The sequence below is a fragment of the Sciurus vulgaris genome, assembly GCF_902686455.1.
Source record: "Sciurus vulgaris genome assembly, chromosome: 8".
Taxonomy (NCBI): domain Eukaryota; kingdom Metazoa; phylum Chordata; class Mammalia; order Rodentia; family Sciuridae; genus Sciurus; species Sciurus vulgaris.
In genome coordinates, this window is record NC_136468.1 from 31,664,434 (window position 1) to 31,688,732 (window position 24,299).

Sequence of the window (24,299 nt, forward strand, 5' to 3'; positions counted from 1 at the left end):
ATAAAATCAAAAAGCCAAATGTTTTCTATGATAAGTGGATGCTGATACAAAATAGGGGTATGGGAGTAGAGGAAGAGTGGAGGAAGTCTGGATTGGGCAGAGAGGATTGAGGGGAAGGGACAGGGCAGGGTGTGGGAAGGAAGGTGGAATGAGACGGACATCATTACCCTATGTACATGTATGATTGTACAAATGGTGTGACTCTACATCGTGTACAACCAGAGAAATGAAAAGTTGTACTTCACTTGTGTACAATGAATTGAAATGCATTCTGATGTTGTGTATAACTAAATAGAACAAATTTTTAAAAAAGAAGTTGCTGTTACAAGCAAACAAACATGGAAGTACAGAGGAGTTTATTGAGGCTCTGTGAATATCAGCAAAAAAGTGGTAAGAACCGAGTTTAACAGAATATAATTTTAACAGGATTTTTAATTGCCCCCTTGATTCACCATTCTCCCTTGTTACACAGTAGCAAAATGGCAGATGGCCATCCAGAGTCAACACTGAGCTTTCCAGTCTTAGTCACATGGTTGAATGAAGAATGCAAATTCTTCTACACTGGACTTTAAAGGGAATGTGCAGGCCCTGCAAGGTCCCCATCTCTCCTTCCAGTCCATGGAATACCAACATGGTTGTGGACCATTCAGGATGTACAGAAAAGGACAAGACCCAAGGGACAGTGGCAGAAGATCAAAGGGCTGCAGGTTCCTACACAATAGTGTGCAAACCATCTCCACTGACTGTAGGAATGTGGCCCATCAGTCTGGACTGATAAGGAAGAGTGAAAGAAACTGTTTCTTGGTTGAACCACACAGCAATTTGCAATTTATGTGACATGTAATGAGACTATTTGAACTAGCACAGTAAATAAAAATGATGGTGTTTATGACATGATAAAATTTTTCTCTATATTTTAAATTCAAAAGGCAGATCACTCAAAAATTTGTATAGGGCAATCTTTAAAATATATGCTTTCTCCCTCTCTACTGTGCTCTCTCTTTCCTTCCCTCTATCCCTCCAACCCTTTGTGTGTGTACTTAGAAAATGTGTGTGAGAGTGTGTGTGTGTGTGTGTGTGTGTGTGTGTGTGTGTGTATACTTAGACAATGTCAGGAAAAAGGTAAGTTAAATTGTTAAAAATACTATCTCTTTTGGTTTATGGGTGAAGTTCATGCTGTTTCTGAACAGATTTCCCTGATTGTACATTATTTCATAATCATGAAGAATCATTTTCAAAAGAACAAAACAAGGAAATCACTACAAAACAAAATGTTGTATATAAAGGATAGAACATTTTAAAAAGTCTTAAACTACTATGATATATATTACTATGATATTTATTTTGGCGCCAATCACAACTGCTTTATCAGAGAGTTTAGAGTGCTAAGAGTCTCCACATAACACTTGTACACAAAATGCTTGCAGAACTTTAAAATATAGCAGGCAGAATGGCTTTTCTCTTTAGGGAATTAGGAAAACCAAATTGAATATTTGTGAAAAATAATCGTGTTGCAAATACATAGATTTTAATACAGATAATTACTTAATTATTTTGACTATGGAGAGAAAGTTTACATTTCATGCAGTATAATGTCTCAACTGGTCAGAATTCTGCCTCTTCCTTTTATAGGTAACTGCTGAATTTTGAAGAATCCAGGGTACAACTCAAATCCCACCATCCTGCCTTCCTTCTGAAACCATTAAATATGCCAGATCTGACAGAAAAGAAGTAACTTTGAGGTGGAACTTACTATTCTTTTTTCAGCAACACTAAAAGATGTAATATGAGAAAGCAGGTCACATGTCTTGCTATTTATTAAAAAAAATAGGTCATACGCAAATAATTTTATGTGCATACAGGTTGCCTTTCATATAAGAAAGACATGACATATATTTGATATGGAAAACAGGTTATCTAAGTGTCCTTTAAGCAATCACTTCAAGGAGTCATTCAACCAGGAGCGATCCAAACACATTTTATAAGGTTGGCAGATGCATGTATGTCCACAGAAAATGTAAAAAGTAATTTAAGAACTGTCTTTCAAAAAAAGAAAATCTGTATTTTTCAATACCAAGTAACAGTGACAGAGACATGGGAGGAAGCTGTTTGGTGGGGGTGGAAGAAGGCTGCTGGTGGCAGATAATGCATTTTGAGGTTTGCTGTGGAGCAGAATTCAAAAAAAACAGGCAGCAGTAGCAGCAGCAATTTCCCTTTTGACAACTAGAAAAAAAATTAAAGCAGTTTATTTGTTAATGTCTAGGAGAATTAAAAAATATGGCCGAGAAAAGAGAAACACAAAGAAAAAAGTCTTTTGCATAAGGCAAAAAACCAGTATGTGAAACCATGAGGATGCACAGATATAAAATAAGATGAAGAAAGGAGGGTGAAAAATAGAATAAGATTTCAGATAAGGCTAAAAATGGACTGTATGAGGTTTTCATGGTCATTTAGTAGTTAGAAGAAAAAGTTTAAATTATGTATTACAATGCAAACTAAACAAAGAAATAGTGATATAAGTCAAAACAAGAGTCACCCAAAAGCAAACTGAAAAAGAAAAATGTTTTTCTTTTTTTACCTCTTATGTATGTAACCTAAAGACAATTTCATACAATACTTTTAACAACCTTATGGATCAAAGAGTTTCTAGGTGTGGAATTTTCCATTTGTGGCCAAACATGTAAGTGCTTAGAAAGTTTTAGATTTTGGAGCATTTCAGATTTTGAATACTTGGAAGGTGTTTTATGTATTCATTCAACATATATTTACTGAGCACCTACTGTGTACCAGGCACCCCATGCTGGCGACTGTCACTGCACTGTTAACAAAGGGTTGATGTTCTAATGGGGAAATATAATACATTAGAAAAAATATACAACTGATTAGAGTTAAGGAGGGAAATAAGAGCAGGAGACAGAGTATGTTGGGGAGGGAGGTGGTACACTTGTACTACGGAGAACTGGGGAGTCCTCAAAGAAAACATGAGAGTGAGCAAAAACCAAAAGAGGTGAGGGTGGGTCATAAACAATGATAAAAGAGACAGATGTAGTGGCACACGACTTGGCAGCTTGGAAGGCTGAAGAAGAAGGATCAGAAGTTCAAAGTCAGCCTCAACAACTTAGTAAGACCTTAAGCAACTTAGTGAGACCCTGTCTCAAAATAATATAAATAGGGTGGGGATGTGGCTCAGTGGTTCAATTCCTAGTACCAAAATAAAAGAAAGAGAGAGAGAGAGAGAGAGAGAGAGAGAGAGAGAGAGAGAGAGAGAGAGAATTGAGATTAAAAGAAAGGCATTTCAACCAGAAGGAACAAAAACAAAGACCCCGAGGTGTCTCGGCTATATAGAAATGGTGGTTTCTACTCTGAGTGAAAAAGGAAACTGGAACGACATGATCTGGCTTATATCTGAAAAAAAAAAAAAAAAAAAAACCAAAAACCCTTAGTTTATTTGCGAAGCAAAGCAGGGTTGGGAAGCTGGTGCAATAATGCAAGTAAGAGGTAATGGAGGCTCAGAGAGTGAAAGATGGTCCAGGAAACATACTGAAGTTTGCAGACAGTTTTAATACAGGGAAGTGAGAGAGGGAAGAATTAAAAGTAGTTCCACAGTCATCAGCCTGAGCCACTGAATGAAGGTGCCATTTCCTGAGATGAAGAAGACAGAAGTTAGGAGTTGGGGTGAGAGGAAAGTCAGGAGATCAAGTTGAAGTGCAGCAATTGTCTAAAGGGACATTTGGATACATGCCTTTGGAGTTCAGGTAAGAGTTCTGGCCTGGAGATATAAATTTGAAAGTCACTGACATTAAAAAGGATGAGATAGTCATGTTAGTTCTGTACACAGGAAACCAAAGAGCCTCTGTTAGTCAGCTTTCCATTACTGTAAAAAAAAATAAAAATAAAAAATACCTGAGATGATCAAGTTCTACAGAGGAATGGTTAATTTAGGCTCACAGTTTTGAAGGATACAGACAATGGTTGGTTGATCCTGTTGCTTTTGGTTTGTGGCAAAGCTGTGCTTCAAGGCAGTGAGTGAGCATGTGTCGGAGCAAACTGCTTACTCATGGTGACCAGAAGGCAAAAGACAGGAAGAGGAAGAGAAAGGGGCTGGATTCCCAATGTCCTCTTTGAGGACATACCACCAATGACCTAACTTCCTCCCATTAGGTCTCTTAAAGGTTCTACCACCTCCCAATAGCATCACAGTGGCAGAGTATCACACCTTTAACATATGGACCTCTAGAGGACAATTAAGGTCCATGATATAGCACGACCCAAGGCATGAGTGTAAGGGACTCCAGTGTTGGGAAGTTGAGGTGATGAGGACCAACAGCACAAGACAGAGAGCCAGTGAAGCAGGTGGCAGTGAAACTGCAGGAAAACCAAGCAAGTATTCTGGAAGTCAAGGGAACAAAGTGTCCCTGAACAACAAAGTGGTAACTGCCAAAAGCTGTTCATAGGTCAACAGAATGAGGACCAAGAACACAACTATGGGGTACAGCAATGTTGAGGGCACTGGGAAAATTGATAAGTGCAGTTCTTGGGGAACAGAGGAAGCAGAATCTTGTTGACAGCAGGTTCAGGAGCAAGTAGAGGGCAGCACATGGAGACTCTGACTATGTCAAACTCCTTCCAAAAGTTTATCAGTAAATGGAAAAAAAGAAATATAGAAGAGAGGATTTGTTTTTGTTTTCTTTTTTTTTATGACAGAAACAACAAATGTTAGGGCGCACTCATTTTATCCACCCTTTCTGATGCATTTGCCTTATCACATGTTAAACTAATAATTTGAAAGAAAACATCAGTGCTTTAATTAGGCATGGATATAATGCAAACAAAAAAATAAAAGAATAATTCTATGACTAAACATGTGACTGAGCTGTAAGCACTCACACAGTCTTGCCTCAGGATGGCAGATAGTCCCTCTAAAAATATTCATGGCAAGCTGGGATTGTGGCTCAGTGGTAGAGCGCTTGCCTAGCACATGTGAGGCACTGGGTTTGATTCTCAGCACCACATAAAATACAAATAAATAAAACAAAGGTATTGTGTCCACCTGCAACTAAAAAAAATTTTTTTTAATGAAATTCATGGCACCTTTGTCTAATTCTCTTATATTTTATTGCCCCTCTGCTTTTTCATAGAAGATAATTTATTATCAAATACTTCTGAAGTCATAGTAAATTTTTCAAGAAACAGAAGCTACACATAATTTTTGACTAATATTGCCTCCAGAGGACCAAAACTATAAAGGCAAATTTTTTGTAGGTTCCTTATACTCAAGGTTTGACTCAGATCTCATTTAAAATAATTTTTAAAAAATTAAAGTCTTTTAAAAGCAGGATGAAAATATCCGTCCCTTAAAAATTAATGTTAAATCTACCCCAATTTCTCTCTCTGCTCATAATTTTAAAACTTCAATAATTTAATTCATTTCTTATATAATTGTGTCTTAACCATGATTTTCCCAAATTAAGTCCCACAGAAACCTTGATCATACTTATAGCTCTTTGCCAATTCTTAATTAGATCAAATAATGCTGCTTCTAGATAGTAAAATTATAGTTTTTAAACTTCTAATCACCTAATTAATATTCTGTCAAGCATCAGTACTTCAACAGTCTGTTTTTCAATGTTCCTTAATTAATCATTGAGTATTATAATTATTTTCCTCTGATGGGTTATTTGTTCTTATTTTTCTTAAATTATTATCATTACACTTTGTCCTGGGCAGTTTGAAAGAAACATTTAAAAATAATTTCAAAAACTATCGATAATCCAATATGAGTCCAATTCATATTAAGTTAAAAGTACTATTTTTTTTTCAGTTTAAGTGATTGTGTGTTTTAGTGGATGTTTTGTCCCATTTTAATCAGGAAACAATAAGTTTCTGTTTTTCTGAATTGCATTTTCTTATTGTTGTTCTTGTTGTTCACAGACTCCTATTGTTTGCAGAAGTCTATCAATAATTTCTATCTGTGTATTAGTCTCATTACAGTCCTTGCTATCTTTTCTGGACAGAACACCTACTTCTACAGTACTCCATTAGACATTTGCCCCATCTTGATAGATTCTTATTTTTAACCATCTATTTTTTCATAATCTCTTAGTTTTCTTGTCTTTCCAGGGACTCTCCTGCTTTACTATAAACAATGTCAGCAGCCCCAAGAGGAGAAACTGATTCTTGACACACAGTGTTTGGTTTGAGAACATTTCTCATAGCCTCCCACGCAGGGCAGAGCATAACTCTGACATATTCTTACATGTTTCAAGACTTAGAAGTATCAAGAACACGAACTCTCTGTTCTAAGGAAATTAACTTTTCCTCTACTAATCTCTTATGCTGCTGGAAACTGTGAAAGCGTTAGATTCACGATAAAATGCTGACAATACAGCCATTGACAGCATCAGGTAACCCATGGCTGTGAAATACACAGCGCTTTCTCCAAGCTTGAATCGAACAGGATCTCACATATCTCAGATCTTGTTCTTGGTAAAAAGGGATAAAAGGAACTGAGAGAAATGCTCTTGGCTGGCACTGGCTGGGGTGCTGGAGGGATGAAGAGGTGTTAGCGAGAGGGATCCGGTATCGTTTTGTTTCACTAAAACCCTGGCTTGACAGGAAACATAGGGAAAACTTACCCAAAGAAATGGTGCATCCGCTGTGCAGGCCAAAAAGTAGATTCTCCCACCGCTGCGTAGAATAAAGAAACTTATAGTTCCCTTTCTCTCGTGTTTCTGGCCACAGTCATCTTTCTTCCCTTCTTCTGCATTCACTATTGTACTCTATTCCACTCACTTAATTTTCTTTCTTAAAACTCTGAATGCCAAGAGTAAAAGCCCCGAGGAAGTCGTCCACAATCGTGTGCCAATTCAGTCCAAAATCTATATAGACTCTTGGACCCGGTAAAATGAGAATGTGATTTGATTGACCTACTTTTACTTTACCTTTTTAAAAATAAGAGGGATTGAGTGAATTTGAGGGTGAATTGAATTCTAATTCCCAACGCTGCCAATGTGATCCCAAGTTTCTGAGTCTGCTAAAGAGTGTGCTGAATGAGCCGAGGTGGTGGCCACATTTAACATTTGGAGAGAGCCTAAGATAGTTCCTGATTTTAAGAGATTGCTTTGGAAGGAATTTCACTCATTTATGCCACAAGGATTTTCTAAGCACCTAATATATGGTCAAGTGTTGATAGCTCAGTAGTTAAATATCTTGAGCTCAGACTCCCTCAAGAAAGAACAAGCCCTGGAAACAACAGTAATGCAGAATGAGGGCTGCCATTATAGGTGGGATGGGAATGGATGCAGGAGTGGCCGTGTGTAGACGAAGGTGTCACAGAGGAATTAAGACAAGCGGGATGCATGAGGCCAACAGCCACCAGAGATATATGCAAAGCTGGAGTCAGAGTGAAGGAGCACACATGGTGTGGAGGTTCAAGGAAAGCTGGACAGATTGCCTGAGATCAGGTTCTGAAGCACTTTACATAACCTGGTAAGGGAGTCACATGATATCAAAATGAGCCTATGTGCCCTTCCCAAGGATGAGTAGTATAAACTTAAAATCCAATCCATTATTTTCTCAAAGATTTTCATGGTTGAATCTTGCATATGTCTATTATATTTCATTACTGAGGTCTGTGGCAGAAGAATTTCTTTCTGAGAATTAGAAAAATGTACTATGTTAAAGGAAAGTCCTTCTCCTAGGACATAAGTCCCTTCAAGTATTCCAATATCCACTGCTCTAAACTAGCGAAGTCTTTTAACACTGCCCTAGGAAAAAGCAATAATTTATGTCAATTAATGGCTGCAAGATGTCTACTGAACTGTGTACCAGCAGGCTGAGGATTTCGTAGGTTTATAGCATACAGGTGTTTTGCTATTTTCATGGCCAAGTGGGTGTGTGATATTTAATACTATGGAACTTTCCACCTTTGTTTTGATCAACTAATATGTGTATATGGAATTTTCAGGTGAATAAAGAAGAACACACAGATAACATTCAAAAAAAAAAAAAAAAAGCTGTTCATTCTTTGTTACTGAGTATAAGGAACCCATGAGGGTTAATCAGTGGGAACTTAAACTCCAGTTGAAAAATCTTAAGTAGGGTTAGAAGTGCACATATTAATATTTTCTCATTGAAACTGCGTGATCCAGCATATTGTATTGCAACAGAATGCAATAATCAAGCATAATTACTTCCACACAAAAAGCCCATATTAATCTTTTCTTGATGACCTATTTTCAGTGAGTTTTCTCTAGCAGCGCAATCACCCAAACAAATCTCCAGCAGGCTGTGTACTATAGTAAAAATAAAAATTTCTCCCACTAAAAAGCCAGCCGTCCCCAATTTATAAGTGAAAACCTGCTGCATAGAATTAAACTTTGCCAGCAGAAGACCCAACCTGCCTCACAGGGAAAGGTTTACAGGCTGTTATCATTTCAAAGAGACTATCTGGCTGAATATTTTATCTTCACTTGCCTGAATGTCATGGAGTCCAACACAACTTAATCACTTGTCATGTTTGTAAAATGAGTAGTTTTTTTCCTCCAAATTGACAGATGCTGTAGGATTCTAATTTAAAACCATGAAGGATGAAGAAAAAGAGGATATCTTGCAAAGTTCCTTCCAAATAGGGAACTGGAAGATTTTCTTATGGGCATTTTACCATGGGTAGAGGGGTTGGTATAAAATTTTGAATAATTTATTGAGGAACATAGAAGCATCTTGTGTTTTCTTGATTTCTTCTGCCAAGAATACTGAATAGTTAAAAAAAAAAGTAATGACAAATTAAGATAAGAATAAGTTGGAATCACAGGCATGACAGAGCATCACTGGATAATTTCTTGTGGGGAGGATGTTACCCAGACTGTGCTGTATGTTAAAGGACTTAAGGGCCAATGTGCTGTAGCCACTCTGGATATTTAAAAGTGATTTCACTCTTCACTCTTCTTTCACAGGAATCTATCCTGCAGACAGCGTTGCCATCTATGTTCAAATTCTTCAGAGTAGCCAGAATCATGTGTATACTAAATAATTCTTTGAAATTTTATCACCAAAAAAATTTAGCTTTATCACAAAATAGCAGCTGCCACCTTCAAATATTAAGCCTCAAGTTGGGACAGGCTTAATTGTAGGAATTATGTGACATTTTCCTAGCAGTAGGTGTTGAACAGAAAATTCATGAGGATTTTAACATGCATGTGTTGCTTGTAGATTTTTCTAGTTGTATGATTATTTAAAATGCAATAGGGTGAGATATTGAGAACTAAAGGCATTTTGGAATAGAGATGTAAAACCTAACTAAATTCTGCATTCAAGCTTCTTAAGTAAATAATCTGAAGCAAGTAATGTAGATTTTTTTGTTTGGTTTGGTTTTTGTTTTTGAATATAGAAAAATTTGGGAGGAATATAAAAGGACTGTATCAATTTGCCGGGGACCAGCCCTAGCAGCAGAGTCCAGGGATCCTTGATGGCCTGAAATGTAAAAGCCCCAAAAGATTAGGCGGCGCAGCGTCGGCGATGGACAGCAACCACACAGACTCAGGTCAGTGTTAGGTTGCTGACAAGTTTATTGAATTCTTCTTACAGTTTTTATACCCTTACACTTTTCACTAAAAATATTTATGACTTCATATGAAGAAGAAAGTTCTTAGAAGTTTATCAATAGATAACAGAAGCTAGGTCTGCACAGTTAGCCAATTAGCGCCACCTGGCACATTCATCTTATTTGACATTTCCCCACAATGAACTATCCTTGACTCGAAACTTACAAAAGCAAGTTGATGTATACCACTTTTTTCTTTGAAGTTTAACTTCTATTTGATCTCTTACCGCTAAGACTAATTATAACTTCTAGTAATTTGTTATTAATTTTTCATGACTATAATTACATGTCTATGCTATGTTAAATCATATTATACTATTAAGAACCAAGTTATTGTCTTCAGAGTAAAAAATCTTCATCTAAAAGAACTAAAACTTTTCTTTTGAACTAAATATAATGTATTTCTGTGGGAGGCTCATTACTTTGTAGAAGAAACCAGATGTAATAAATATGTTGATCACTGAAGCTAAGAGAATCACTTATATGTAACTAGATGTCTGGGAATCTTGTAAAAGTTAACAAAAACATCACAAGACATATTGCTTCAGAATGTCCACCATTCCCTATAGGAATATTAGTGCTTTGTGTAAACAAATGAACTTTATTTTACTGGAATTGAGTTAACTCATATGAACTGTTTGTGTTCCCATCATCCTTCAACCGAAGAACTTTATTAAACATGATTAATCCACGTGATATTGTGAGTTCTGGTGAAAGACAAAAAAGGAAGAGAGATTAACACTCTGAGGAAGGGGCTCCAGCTTTACTCAACTTACGACGAGTCCTTGCCAGCGTCTTCCAGGGAAAGCCTTAGCAGAGCCCAACTTACGACGAGTCCTTGCCAACGTCTTCCAGAGGAAGTTTCCAACCTCTGGCATGGACTGTTATCCGCTAGGCACATTCCCCTGGCATGAGTTCTATACGCCAGGCGCCCCCGCATCAATTCAATTAAATAGCAAATGTTCACATTCAAAAGAAAAAAGTGCTACTTTTATGCCAACAGGAGCTTTTTAAAAATGAATTCATATCTTTATTTTGTTGTCTCCTTTTTTCTGACTTTCCATGACTTAAAAATTGAATCCAAACAGTCTAGTATTCATTATGTTATTCTGTATTCTGGTCTGCTCCCACCAAGGTATATTTTATATCTATAACCACATTAACTCCTCAGAGACAAAAAGTATTTCTTAAAGTCCAAGTGCAGTGTCACACACACAGTAGCTACTCAGTGAACATCTGCTAATTGAGTCTCATTGGCCTAAAGTGGACCCAACTTCTCTGGAGTGAGACAACACTGTGTTCAAGTCACAGGAAGAAGCAGGTATTCTTCCTGACCCTTCTTTATGAGGGAGGCAGGAAAAAGTTTGGCTCAAAATAATCAGGAATGTGCTGCAATTAAAATTAATAATTTTCACAAAAAAGATAATTTTTTTTTTTTTTTTTTTTTTTTTGGCAAATTGAACTCAGGGCTCCACTTTCTAGGCAAGTGCTTTATCACTGAGCCACATCCCCAGCCCCCAAAAGAATATAATCTTTTAATGTTCCAAATAAAGCAATATCAGTTTTAAGCAGCAGATGTATATCATACATACTCACTTGAACATGTATACATATATCCTTATTTATATATATACACATATCAATAATTATAACATACATAAATGGATTTAGATGCCTAAGCATTATATGTCATTTCTCCACTCTGAAAGCCATCGAATGAAATTTAATGCAACCAAACCTTTCTAAAGAATAACCCCGTCAGTCATATATTTAATTAGACAAAAGTCTTGCATTCAACTCTTTATCACACAATAAATCTATATTTTTTCATTAATTAATAAAATATGCTTACATTTGAGTCTTCAACAGTTCCCACTTTGTCCCATTAGATTCATTATTTCACCTTTTCATGTGTCCTTAACATATCTGTTTTAAGGAATACGCAGTAGTTAAAAAAATCCTCTAGTATTTTCATAAATTAATAGAAAAAGTTGTTAAAGCCAAATTTTAGAAAATCTGGTAAGCCTCATCTGTGCATTATTTTCCATTGCACTGTTTTTACGTAAAACACAAGTTGTAAGCCATTTACAAAAATACCAGTTCATGAGATATGAATCGGACAGGTTTTAAGCAATCTGAACTCACAGGTATTAAGAGAGGCTCTGTATTGGCAGATTGCTGGCTGAAATGCCACAACAGCATGTGTGCTCATTGTAGGAAATACAAACCCAAGGATTTTAAAGGTGAATGAAACAAACAGTTGTGAGATGGGCACTTGATAATCCTGTCCTGGCTCAAATCTTTCCATCAAAAAAAAAAAATTTTGTTTTAGTTTAGTTATGACTGTGGTTTCTACTATAATAAATCATTTTAAGCAACATCATTTCCTCTTACTGCTATTCAAGATACTGAGTTAGAGAAAATGCCTAACTTTAATTCCTACAAATTTAGATTTCTACCACTTAATAAATAAGCAGGCTTCAAGCCACCCCCCTGTAATTCTCCCTCTTCTTTTCTATCCTCCAAGTTACCAAGTTCTGTAGAACTGTACATACTTGTGACCTCCATTCTTCCTTCCTGCTTGTTTCTCAGACTCTCCTTGTTCCCTGCTACAGTCTTTACCTGACGAGAAAAGACACCTCCTTGCTGATCAGCCCAGCCTCATTCTTCAGAGAATGGTATCAGGTCTGATCAATTACACCAACTATATATGTATCAAGTGGGGTCATATATTTGAAAGTACTTGGACATAAGTGTAGTATCTAAAGAGGACATATTATACTCCAAATAATATCTCAAGTTTCCACTGTGACTGCTATGAGCTAACAGTCTTTCAATCAAGCTTCCTGATTCCTTTCTCTCTCTGGTTCAATCCACCCTAGACTCTGACACCTGAATCATCCTCCTAACATAAAGGTATCTGCTAAAGCCAATTCACTGCTCCGAACACTTCAATCATTTTCCACTGAGTAATAGAGAAATGTCAAGTTCCAAAGTCTTCTATCAGTCATTGGAAATCATACCTATTATTTGAGATTGTGACCACTGCACACCCTTCTAATTAATTATTCCCTCCCTCCAGACACCACATTCTGACTTTTATTTATCCATGTTTTCTTGTATCTCCTCCTTTTAGTCCCCGATGCCCTTTGCCCCACAGGGACCCCTGAGGCATTATCCATCTACCTTGAAGAGTATATACCCACCCCATCACCTCCTAGAAAGTTGTCCAAAAGTGCATTTAAGACTAAATATAACCCCACAACTCATACTCTCGTACGCTGCAAACTCTTTGAGAGCTACTTATGTGTGAATTTTTCTCTCTTGTGAAGGTTTAGTAGACCACTACAGGAATATTGTCCCTTGGGAAATAGTTACCATGAGATGCTCAACAAAGATTCACTGAATTAATATCATCACTATTGAATATTAAGGTATTAGAGTGGATATTCGGACACCCAGAAAACTTCACTGTTATCTTTTAAATCAAGTTATTAGTGCTTTTCAAATATAATAAAAGCAAATAACCTAGATCTGAAAAATAATGGAACTTTTATTTAAGAAACAACACAGATAAAAAATAGCTGAATTGAAAAAATACATAGCTAAATCTTGAATCTATTTCCTACGGAGAAAAGAACTAATTCTGACAAATTTTGAAGGAAAAAAAAAAAAAAAGAAAATAAGCAAGAAAAGAGAATAATAAGAATATGTATTATTGACAAAATGAAAGACATTAATGTGCCTGTGTTCTGATAAATGGCACTTGAAAGCCCTTCTCCAAGGCTGCTTCACCTGTCCTGCCACCTGCTGATACACTTGAGTCTCTGGACCAGCTCCCAGACCGTCTGGTCTCCTGAAGTCTGGCTTGCAAAGACTATGAGGACAACCACTATCGTCCATACTCCTCCTTCTAGGGTTACTCGGAAACTGAAACTGCCTTATTGTGAGAAGAGAGGGATGGGAAGTTTTCCAAGGCCTTTGTCCTGTGGCAGTAGTTTTGTTTTAAAATAGCATAAGACTTGCCAATATCTCTACCTTAAGAAAAATGAACCAAGATTAGTAGTATCATGAGGCTGACCTAGATTTATGGTTTTAAACTCTGGTTGTATTCTGCAATCACTTGGGGAATTTTAAGAAAATATCCATGCCTGGGGCCAGGACCCACACATTATGATATCCTGATTTGATGCCTGGACATTAGTACACTTTAGAAGTTACTCACAGGCATTAACTCAGGGTGCTATAACAAAACACCACAGACCAGTTGGCTGAGATAATGGACTTGTTTATCACAGTTCTAAAGGCCGGAGAGTTCAAGACCCAAAGGTTGGCAGATTTGATTCTGGTGAGGGCCCTTCTCTTGGTTTGCCTTCATACCCATGTCCTTCTAAAATAGAAAGAGAGTGCTCTTGTTTAATCCTCTTATTTTAAAGGCACTGTCCATGACAGTTCCACCCTCAAGAACTGTGTTTACCCCACAAAATCACCATATTGGCAGTTAGGGGTTCAACAGATGGATTTTTGAAGGGATGCACACATACAGTCCATAACACCAGGTAAGTCCAAAATGCAGCCAAGATTGAAAGCTCCTGACCTAAGTCAAAGGCTGTCGACCTTTCTGTGAACTGAAACAAACATGATGCAAAATCCCACATGTTCTTCCATGATACCCACACCTGTGTGGCAGCTGACACATTTAGATAGCCTATTCAAGAAAATGTGTCAGGATACAAGTGGGTAAAGAATCAATTATAGAAATAATTTATAATCAGATGACAATATGATTGAAAGCCATGAGAAAATCTAGAAAGTTCCCTATATCTGCTCAACATTTTCTGAGCATGAATTCAGGACTCTAGTTGTGACCACAATCTCTTAAAAGACATCATGTCAAAATAGCACCATTTTCATTTATTCCTACTCAGAGTGCTGAGTTAGTCAGTTCTGAGAAAAGTTCAAGTTCAGTTCAAGACTCATCTTTAGGTAAACATGATAGAGCTTCAGGATTAAAGAAATAAGCAGGGTGCGGTAGTGATCGGTGAAAGAGTAGAAAATTATGGAGTAAGTGCTAAAGAAGGCAGAGAGAAGGACAGAAGGATTCTCTAAGAATGGAAAGGAATCTGTAGCCGAGTCATTATTATATATATTTTAACAGAAAATTCTTCTTCCTTATTAATAATTTTTTCCAAAATATATAAGAACTACACTGTACAAAATTTCTCTCTTCTTAATGCATACATAAATTGACTCATACTATCAAACAAGACCAAAAATTTCACAACCACCAGGACCCTGAATAATTGAGTTTACTTTAATATCTGTGGACAAGTATTAGAAAGAAGGGGAAAGAAAAGGACAACCAGCCTATTTTAGCCCACTAGAATTTTTAGCAGAAACACCTGTTAAACATACTTTAAAAATCATGTTAACTACAAAGCCCTCCAAATTATACTAATGCATTAAAAGTATTTTTACTATAATGACATCAAATAGCATTCATGTCCTCCCTGTCAAATTCTTCATCAAGATGCTGAGGAAACCCGAGACTATTTCATTATCTTAAATTTATGCTCCATGGAAGTGAAGATAAAAAGGAAGAGGAAACAGCAAAAACACCAAAATAAATAAATAAATAAATAAATAGGAAGGAAGGTAGGCTGGTTGATAAAAAGAAAATCAAGCAAAGATCCTAAGAAAAAGAGCATGTCTATTTTTTTCTGCTTTTTTTTACCTGTGAGACAAACTTGTCCCAGCCTCCATTCCACTGAATTCAACTCAATTCAAATATTTGTTGAACTTCTGCTCTGTGCAGGGCTAAGGCAGGTGCTGACCCTCATTCATTTCTAGGATCAATGATAAAACTACAGACAAACACTAAATGCAGGAGCATCTACATGATGTAACCGCACTCTCCATCATTTGCCTGGTTTCAGAACTGTCTCTCATGCCACCTTGACTAGACAGGACTTATCCAGTCATGTGGATTTGAAATGACAATACAGTCTTCTTGGGTTCAAGGTGCTTCATTTCTCATTACTGACCACTCTTCAGCCCATTGCCCTCTCCTCCCCCCGCAGCAGAGAAGCACACTGTGACTTGGTGCCCTGATACCCTGGGACATAACCAAGAGGCACTGCGGACAACTCATCTATAGTTAAATGCTCCCACAAGACCGCTCCTGCCACTACACCTGCAGTATCAGTTATGCACAGTGTGTCTGGGTCTAGGTGGTGCTTATATGTATTTCTGAGATAATCAATGAAAGTGAAGTTCTAGTGCTGGAAGTGCCATTAAAGACAGGTCAAAGTAAATGCTGAGCAAACTCTAGGATTGGGATTAGTATCAAAAGAAAGAAAAATCAGCGGACACTGGCCAATCTCAACAACAAAAAAGCTAATGCTGTGTAAGAAGCTTCATACTACAATCTTTCTAAGACTTTATGCCTTAAGGATTTATTAAGTACCTACTCTGGGTTCTAAGCCCAAAAACCCAAAAATAAATGAGATACAGTATTTGCCCTCATGGAGCTGGTCAGTGGGTAGGGGGAGACAAACAGATGAATTGCAACACAATATAGTGGGTTCTAATAGTACAAATTATGGAAAATATGCTGTGGGAACAGACCACTCACTCCCAACCACCAGGTGTTCAACCACAGACTATAAAGGCTACAAAGTGGCCCGCAGACTTTCTTCACCTATTGCTGCTTTATCAACAGCCACCATAATGTCTCTATGATGTTTGTATGGCTACCACAACATAAGCCAAAAATAACCCCCGTGCTTCAACACTTCAAATAATTTTAATGACTTTAGAATTTTTTCCAGTTGTGTTGACTTCTCATGAGTGCTGCCATTCATTCCTTTGTCAGCTTTTGTTGTTGTTGTTGTTGCTGCTGCCATTGCTGTTGTTGTCCTCAAACAGTAACACCTTCTGAGTAATGGAAATACTCTATATCTGCTCTGCTCCTTCCAGCACCTACCATAGCTACATGGTCTATTGAGCCCTGAAATTGTAACTGGGGTGATAAAAGAAGTGAATTATTTTATTTTTGTACATTTTGAATTAAATAGCCACACAAACCTAGTGGCTACAGTACTAGAGAACATCATTTTAAAACTGAAGCATTTTAGGATTGTGAAAAAAAGAATAAGATAATTTTTCCCTTAAAGCCTACTATAATATGCTATACATATCTCTGAAGATTACAAATACAGACAGAAATTGGTTTCCTTCTGTAACCTAAAGTTCCTTCTAGGGATTACTTCCAATAAGACATTTAAAGTTAAAGCAAATTGAAATATATATATCTTAATTAAATTGGCTCATTTACCAGAGGCATTCTTGAAGGAGTGGGAAGCATTTTAAAATATTTGAGAGTTAACACTTTTAACACATTGAGAGATATTTGGAAAAGATGGTTATTCTCAAGTAGTTGTGAACTGAGAAAGTATTTTAAGTGATTTAAAGAAGATCTTCAGTTTGGGGACTGGATCAGATTGGCTGGATTGCAGGCATCACATACACAGCACTCCATGTTTATGCTGCTAAATAAGTGCCTAGCAGCATGGTACCTGGCAGATGTCAGCATTTGGTAAACAGGCAACAGATGAGTAATGTAGCACCCATGGGACTGTTTTATGTCTGGGCCGTGGGGGTTCAGAAAAGACCATAAGCATTTGTCAAAACCTTCAGCCAGTATACTGAAAAAAAAGGTAAATTATGCCTTGAATTTTTGAAAAGGAAAAAAAAAATAGGGCTCACATGGGAAAAGTCACAAAGGGGCTCCATTAAGAAAGCAATCGGGGCTGTGGAAAAAGAGCAACATCACATCCTGTGTAAACAGGTTTGTGAATTCCTAACAGGAAGTTGACCTGGAGATGAAAATAGACAAAGCCTCAGGTTCTGGGTCAGAAGGAATATTCAGATTGACACTGGCTGTGTGATGTTAGTAAGTCATTTCATGTCTCTGTCCCTGTTTCCTCATGTACAAATCTCCTGACTCAAAGTACTCTTGGGGGAGAATGGAATGATAAAATGGATAGAAACTGCTTAGTCCTGGGACTGCGCTGGATAAATACCGGAGTAGATGGTAACCGGAAATAAAGCACAAGCCCATTTTCTTCATCTGACTGAGGGGGCTCCATTTCCATGCTACAGTCTGAGGAGCTGACAAAAGCACATCAAGCAAAGCTCTCAGGTTAGACATAACACAGATCATTTTGGAGTAAGAGCACTGGGGAAACACAGCTCATGCTTCCTGGGGTGTGGGGGGAACCCAAGATTTTTCCAGAAGCAAAATTCCCAGAACATAAAATTTTAAGCAAGATTCTTAAGCTCTAGTGCAGATATGAGAACAGAAGTGAACTCATCAATGGAATGATTTATCCTGGCAAACTTCCCTGAGTGGAAGCAACTACAGTCTGCATAAAAAGGAGGAAGAAATGAAATGAAGAAAATTGCTACTGTCCTAATCAAAAGCAAATTAATTTTCTGAATGGGGACTAGTTATTGGGAGTGGAGGATAAACACTTTATATTTGTGACAATTTTGGAGGAAAAATTGACCAACATCACAACCTGTTGAATTCCACTGACTCCATATCAAAGCTAAATGAAGTCATTAAATCTTGTAGAAGTATTAGAGACAATTTGTATTTGGTATGGCTCCAAAATATGTGACTAAAAAATTGGGATCTGATTCATTACATATTTAATAACAATACTTAAATATCTGTATTTAAAGTAACTTGGAGTACTATAAGTCACTTAAGTCAAAGATCCTGAGTTCTCATTAATGGAAAGAAATGATTCCTTAAAAGCTTTCAAAACACCTGCTCTTCTCTGTGACTCACTGTTAAGCTTCCTTACAGGAAAGCCACTGCAGATTTTCCCATAAGATACACCTGTTCTGTGGGTCAGGGAAATATCTGTTTCAGTCCATTCACTCTGAGGATAAATTTTCTGCCTAGACAGTTGTTTCAAAGAAGCAGTGCCAACTACCTGCCCAATTCAAAACATCAGGACACTTTGGGTGCAGAATGTGATGCTGTCTTGACCACTCAGGCATTCTTAATTGCAACAACAAACACCTACAGCTCCTTCCCGGATAATGGTAAGAATGCAGACTAATGCTCAAATTGGATCAGAGCTATCACCCTGCACAGCGAGCCCCAGTCAGTTCTCTGACTTTTAGTGAGCACCCATTACAAGTGCCAGGCTAGATGACTCTAAGGACAATGAAGATGGGGAATAAATACATCTACAAACACAAAAGTAGGTGTTGAGGAAAACATAATTGAAGCGGAGACTGAATTTGTGGACAATGTGCTTCATTTTCTGAAACACTGTACCCCAAGATCAATATATTCATCCCATTTAAGATTGCCAATGCCTCCAGGTCTGTTGGTAACAGTGTGAAAAGTCAACTTTGTTAAAATGGTGAGGAATACAAAGTAGTCATCTTCTAGTCTAAAAACAACAACAACAACAACAAAACCACTTTGAGTTCTAATAGAAGCTTACATTCAATGTCATTATATAAGTTTGGGATGAACATTTTCAACAGGGAATTGAATACTTAAACCTAAAATTTTATATCATCAAAGAGTTAAGGAAAATGTCCAATAAACTCAAATCTATATAATTAAAACACACTACAAATAATAATAATAATGCTTTTCTGAGGGGAAAAAAAACCTTTGCAAATGTGGTATAGTCACATAATGGAATATTACTCAGCCATAAAGAAGAATGAATTACTGATACATGCTATAACATGGATGAATCTTGAAAACATTATACTAAGTGGTTGAAGCAAGGCAGAAAAGGTCACATTTTGCACAATTCTATTTGTATGAAATGTCCAGTAGGCAAAACTATAGAGACAGCAAGTAGATTAGTGGCTGGCAAGAGCCAGTGTCACAAGGAATGGAAAATGACAGCTAATGAGCATGGAGTTTCTTTGGAAGATCATTAGAATGCTTTGGAATTAGATATTAATAATAGTTGTGTAGCTAAATATATTAACCACTGACTTGTATACTTTAAAAAGATAAATTGACAAGTGAATTTTATCTCAATTTTTAAAAGTTCACAGTATACTCAGCATGTGGTTTTGGTGAGGTACAAAGCAGTACTTTAGTTTCTTTCCTTAATACTATGAGATTTATTCAAATAATAATTCAAATATCCAAAGGATCTGACTCTGTTGTTAAAAGAGATCCATAACAAAAATACAGAAATGTAAATTCAACAGGTGTGTATTCAATGATCACAGCACTTTTAAAAATCGTCTTCCCCTCTCCAGAATCAACCTTAAGGTTTTAGAGTCACCAGGAACTAAGATTCCCCTGCAAATCTTATATGTCAACTGTGTGCATAGCATCACCCCTGAGCACTTTCATAAAGCTTTTGGAATCTAAATTATGTCAATGAATGTAGTGGGGTTTGGGCAGTCATCCCCATATTTGCAATACATTTCTTATTAGACAGATCTTGAAAATAATTTGTAAAAGTCACTGTGTTTTCATCTCCATCAGATGAAAACGCAGGCTTAATATCGTCTTTATTATGAACAATCTAAAATTTAAAAAGCGGGATTATCTGACTAAAAGGAGTTAAATGTGTGCCCACAAACCGAGGCATTTTGTAATTTTCAGGTTAATGCCTCCAAACCATATGTTACATTCCATCTTGTCTCAATATCCTCATAGAGGAAAAGAAAATTAACATGCAAAAATCCAGTCTTAACGATTATTCTGCAAAATGACAGGAAAACCTAATTCTGCTTCCCAAGCAAATATTCAAATTGGCTATTTCGGAAAGCAGTGCCAGTGGAAGGCGGTGGATAAAAGTCGAATCCATGTACAAATCCATCAACCTGCAGTTCTCCTCTGACTTTGGCAGCAGGGGCAGAATGCTGATATTTTTATTGAAACTTTTTTTGTTGTAAGTGACTGCCCAGACTTGAATGTGACTAAATTGAAAGTATTAAAAACACTGAACAGTCAGGTCGGTGCTTGTTCTCTGAGTACTCCCTTTCAGGTGTGTGTGTGAAATGCACGACAGACACGTGTATCTTCCATTTAAGTCCATAATACCCGTAGCATAAAAATGAACCGCAAAACGCAAAACAGTACGTAGCCCCTCGGCACGGAGGTATTTCTGCTCACTTATTTGTCTTCTGTGTATCTGAAAGGCTACGTCCACACTTTGCAAAGGAGGGACGAGAGCGGCGGGGGCAGGGGCCACAACAACGCAACCTCTTTTCCAGGGTCCCGAGTCGCATCCCCGCGGGCAGAGGGAAGGTGCGGGAGGCAGGAGCCGGGGAGGGGGCGCGTACCCCGCGCAGCTGACATCCGTCCTGCCACCGCCAGCATCGCGGGATGCGAGGTGATGGTCCCCGTTCTCCTCTTGCTCTAGATGGCGGCGGCAGCGAGTATCGGATACTCTGAGGTCCCCCCACCCGCGTCCCACCGGGCCGGAGATGGAACCCCACCGCGGTCTTATCACTCACCCAGGCGGCAGACACAGAGCAGCTGAAAGCAAGCGAGGAATCGTTTTAGGATTAGCATTTCCAGACGGTCCGGCGCCCCTCAGCGCGCGGTTCCTCTGCTGCTGGGGTGGAGAGGGCGGGGGCGCGGAGCAGTGGTCTTGTTTTATCCTCCAGGGTCCGGACTGATGGGAGACTGCGTGTGCGTGTGCGCGAGAGAGAAACAGAAGGAGGGTCGAGAGGGAAAAAGACGCGTGGTGGCGCGGGGGACCAGCAGCCACTAGCCCAGGCGCATGTCGCCGGCAGGGCTGGCGGGCGGGAGTTTGCCTCGCTCGCGGGTTGCGGCGGCAGCGGTCTGAGCGCTCCGAGCGCAGCAGCTCTGAGTGCGGGTGCGCGCTCGGGCCGGCGGTGCGCGCCGCGGCGCCCGGCGGGGGCGGGGGCGCAGGACCGCGGCGCAGGGAGCGTGCAGCGCACCCCGGGTCGCGCGCGGGGGGCGGAGGGGCGCGGCTGGCGCTCAGGGTCGGGATCCCAGGGTAGCGATTCACAGACCGACGCCCCTCCCCCTGTCTGCGGCCAGTGGTTTCGCTGCCCTGGAGTTAGTGGAACCTGCTGGGGTTTAGAATCTTCGCGGAGAAAACGTCTCTTCATTAAGACTCCTTCATCCCTTAGGAAGAGAAGAGGAGGCCAGACCTCCATTGTCCCGCACAGCCAGAGGTTGACCTTTGGACTTCACCCCTGGGAATATTTTTCATTTTATTGTTGTCCTCTCTGCAGATGCTAAGTGGGTCCAATCAGAAAATGGTGGGGGCGCCTGGGTAAACTGGGTTCTCCTCCCCCTTTCCATTTTTCAAATAGCTCAAGTAGTTCCAGACCCCATTGCCTCCAGGGCCGTTCACTGCAAATAATCTCCAGCTCCGATTGTGACCAGTCTGACTGCCCTTTCCCTAGACCCCAATCAAACTGTCCTGCTGTGCACAGCTGCTGGGGAAGTTTCAACACTGTAGTGGTCTTGCTGGACAGAACTTCCCAGTGCCTAACGCACGGGTTCGTAAGGGAAGATTTTTAATTGCTTGATTGAAGAGTATACAAAAGAAATATAATACACGGCTTCTTCTGCTGCCTCAGAGTTGGAAATGTCACCCTGTATGTACTTGTTTCTATGGTGGCGTTTGTGTTTGTAAGTAGACTACAAGAGCCTTGATGTTAGGGAGTTTGCCTTTAGTATTATAACCACAGTTTCTAGAAGAGTGGGAAAAGAAGTCAGTAGGTGTTTGTGGAAGGAACTTGAAGTCTAAAGGAATGATCATAAGAATTGTGGTATCCTCCAAGAACCTCAATACTGAAAATTTGTAAGATTTTTCACCTATTGATATACTTAAGTTATTAATACATTTTCAACTTATAACATACCTGTTTTAGAACCCTTTAGGAGCCTGATATAAGACACAGAAAACCAAGTTGTGGAAACATACTTTGTATTCTTAGTAACAGTTTGATGTAGGTATCTGTAAGGTATGTACTCCAGTGTTCTGGTCTCATGTCAAAAATATGGTATTCCAGTTTTACAAAATTGAAAGAATACTCATTGCATACGAAATCGGGTTTCAAATGTATTTCGGCTGCTACTGCCAGTTTTTACGAATTCCCACAGCCTCTAAGTGTGCAGAGCTAATGATGTAGCTTGCTAATGCTTCAGGAACTGACTGCAGTCGTACAAGAACAGATTTTGAAACTATAGTTTTTATTCAGAAATGTATATCAATATTAAGAAGTTGACCCTCAATCTTATTCTTCCCATGAATAGAAATGGAAATGCTACAACTTTTACAAGAAATATAATAGAAATTGACAATTGCTCATATGAGTTTCCACATAGGAAGAAAAATTTGAGTCATTTTCGCAAGGGTAACAAGAAGTGTGCATATAAAATGCACTGAGTTCAGACAAGGTGTTTTATTGAATGTGGACTAGAGAAGTCAGGGAAGATTTCCTAGATGTATGTATTTATGAAAAAAGAACTAGCAGGACAAATTGATGTCAAAGCTGGTGGGGACAAGAATGAAAGAAGCAGAGGTCATTCATTATTTTAAAAACAGTACAAATTAAATTTGATCTGATTAAAAGGGTTCATATTATGGCAAACACTGATTTCCTAGTGGAGCAGCCTATACCTGAACTACTAAGTTGCTTCAGCAGGATGATAATACTAAGGAAGTATGTAAGGCAATATGAAAGAAACTTTATAAAGAACTTCAACTCTTCAGAAGAAGCTGTTTGCTCAGAGGAATGTATGATTTTCCAGGTCCTAATTATCAAGGCTTCTTCACCAACTTATTTATGAGAATGATTTAATTGCAACATTAAAAATCCATTCCTTCTCTCTCAGTTGCCTAGTAAGTCACATTACTATTCATTCTTTAGAGTTAGATCATCAAACAAAGGCACTGTTAAAATTTTCCTTAATAAAGAGGGCACTGAATCTATGGCCTCTGCTAATTTGGTTCTGAGTTAAGATAATCATCATATACCTGGGAAAGCACAAAAGTCACCTTGAGGTAGCAGTCACCTTCCTATTAAGGTTTGTACAGGAAATATGATAGCAACCAATCCTATGAGACTCTGTGAGAGTAATGGAAAACTGACCAGGAGGACCAGCTGATGTGGTTCTGATAGTCCTGAGGAGTAGTGTGCAAGGTTGAGGTCCTTGGAAAACAGGTCACTGAAACAGCCCAGGTGTGAGGAAAAAAAGGAGTCATAAGAAGGGTGGGAATACCAAAAAGGTACCTAATCTCACATTTCACAATTTTATTGGGGCCATGGTCATTTCTGAGATGTGTTACCTAATCAGTTTACATTAGCTCTTGTGAGTAGAAGTTATAAACTTGCAAAACCAGATGCCTTCATTTAGAGTCTGAATATGTGTGTATATGTATATGTATATGTAGACAGAGGGAGAGACAGTGCATTTATATAAAGTAATACCTTACCTTGGTGAATTAGATTCATTTGCTTCTCATCTGTATACCATCCTGGAGCATTTTATAAATTCAAACTCATGTAAAAGACAAGCTCTGGAGAATTATTATTCTCAGGATGTATAATTTACCATTTAATATGAAAAGTTTAAACAAAAAAAGAACTGAATATATCAGATACACAAAGGTAAGGAATATTTCTTGAGGTAAAAAATGGTTTAATAACA

The 24,299-nt window shown here is 38.3% G+C and overlaps 1 protein-coding gene across 4 annotated transcripts in view; it reads right to left on the bottom strand.

The window, feature by feature from the left end:
• Nucleotides 1-22,156, bottom strand: part of PTPRZ1 (protein tyrosine phosphatase receptor type Z1) — a 174,773-nt gene extending 152,617 nt beyond the window's left edge. For 2 of the 4 annotated variants that reach the window (XM_079149830.1, XM_079149829.1), the window contains exon 1: nucleotides 21,122-21,606. In XM_079149830.1, the coding sequence (XP_079005956.1) occupies nucleotides 21,122-21,179 (58 nt within the window). In that variant the 5' untranslated portion in view covers nucleotides 21,180-21,606. Of the gene's footprint in view, nucleotides 1-21,121 lie in introns of all 4 variants that reach the window. The other 2 variants (XM_079149828.1, XM_079149827.1) reach the window with 2 other exon arrangements.
• Nucleotides 22,157-24,299: the final 2,143 nt, after the last annotated feature.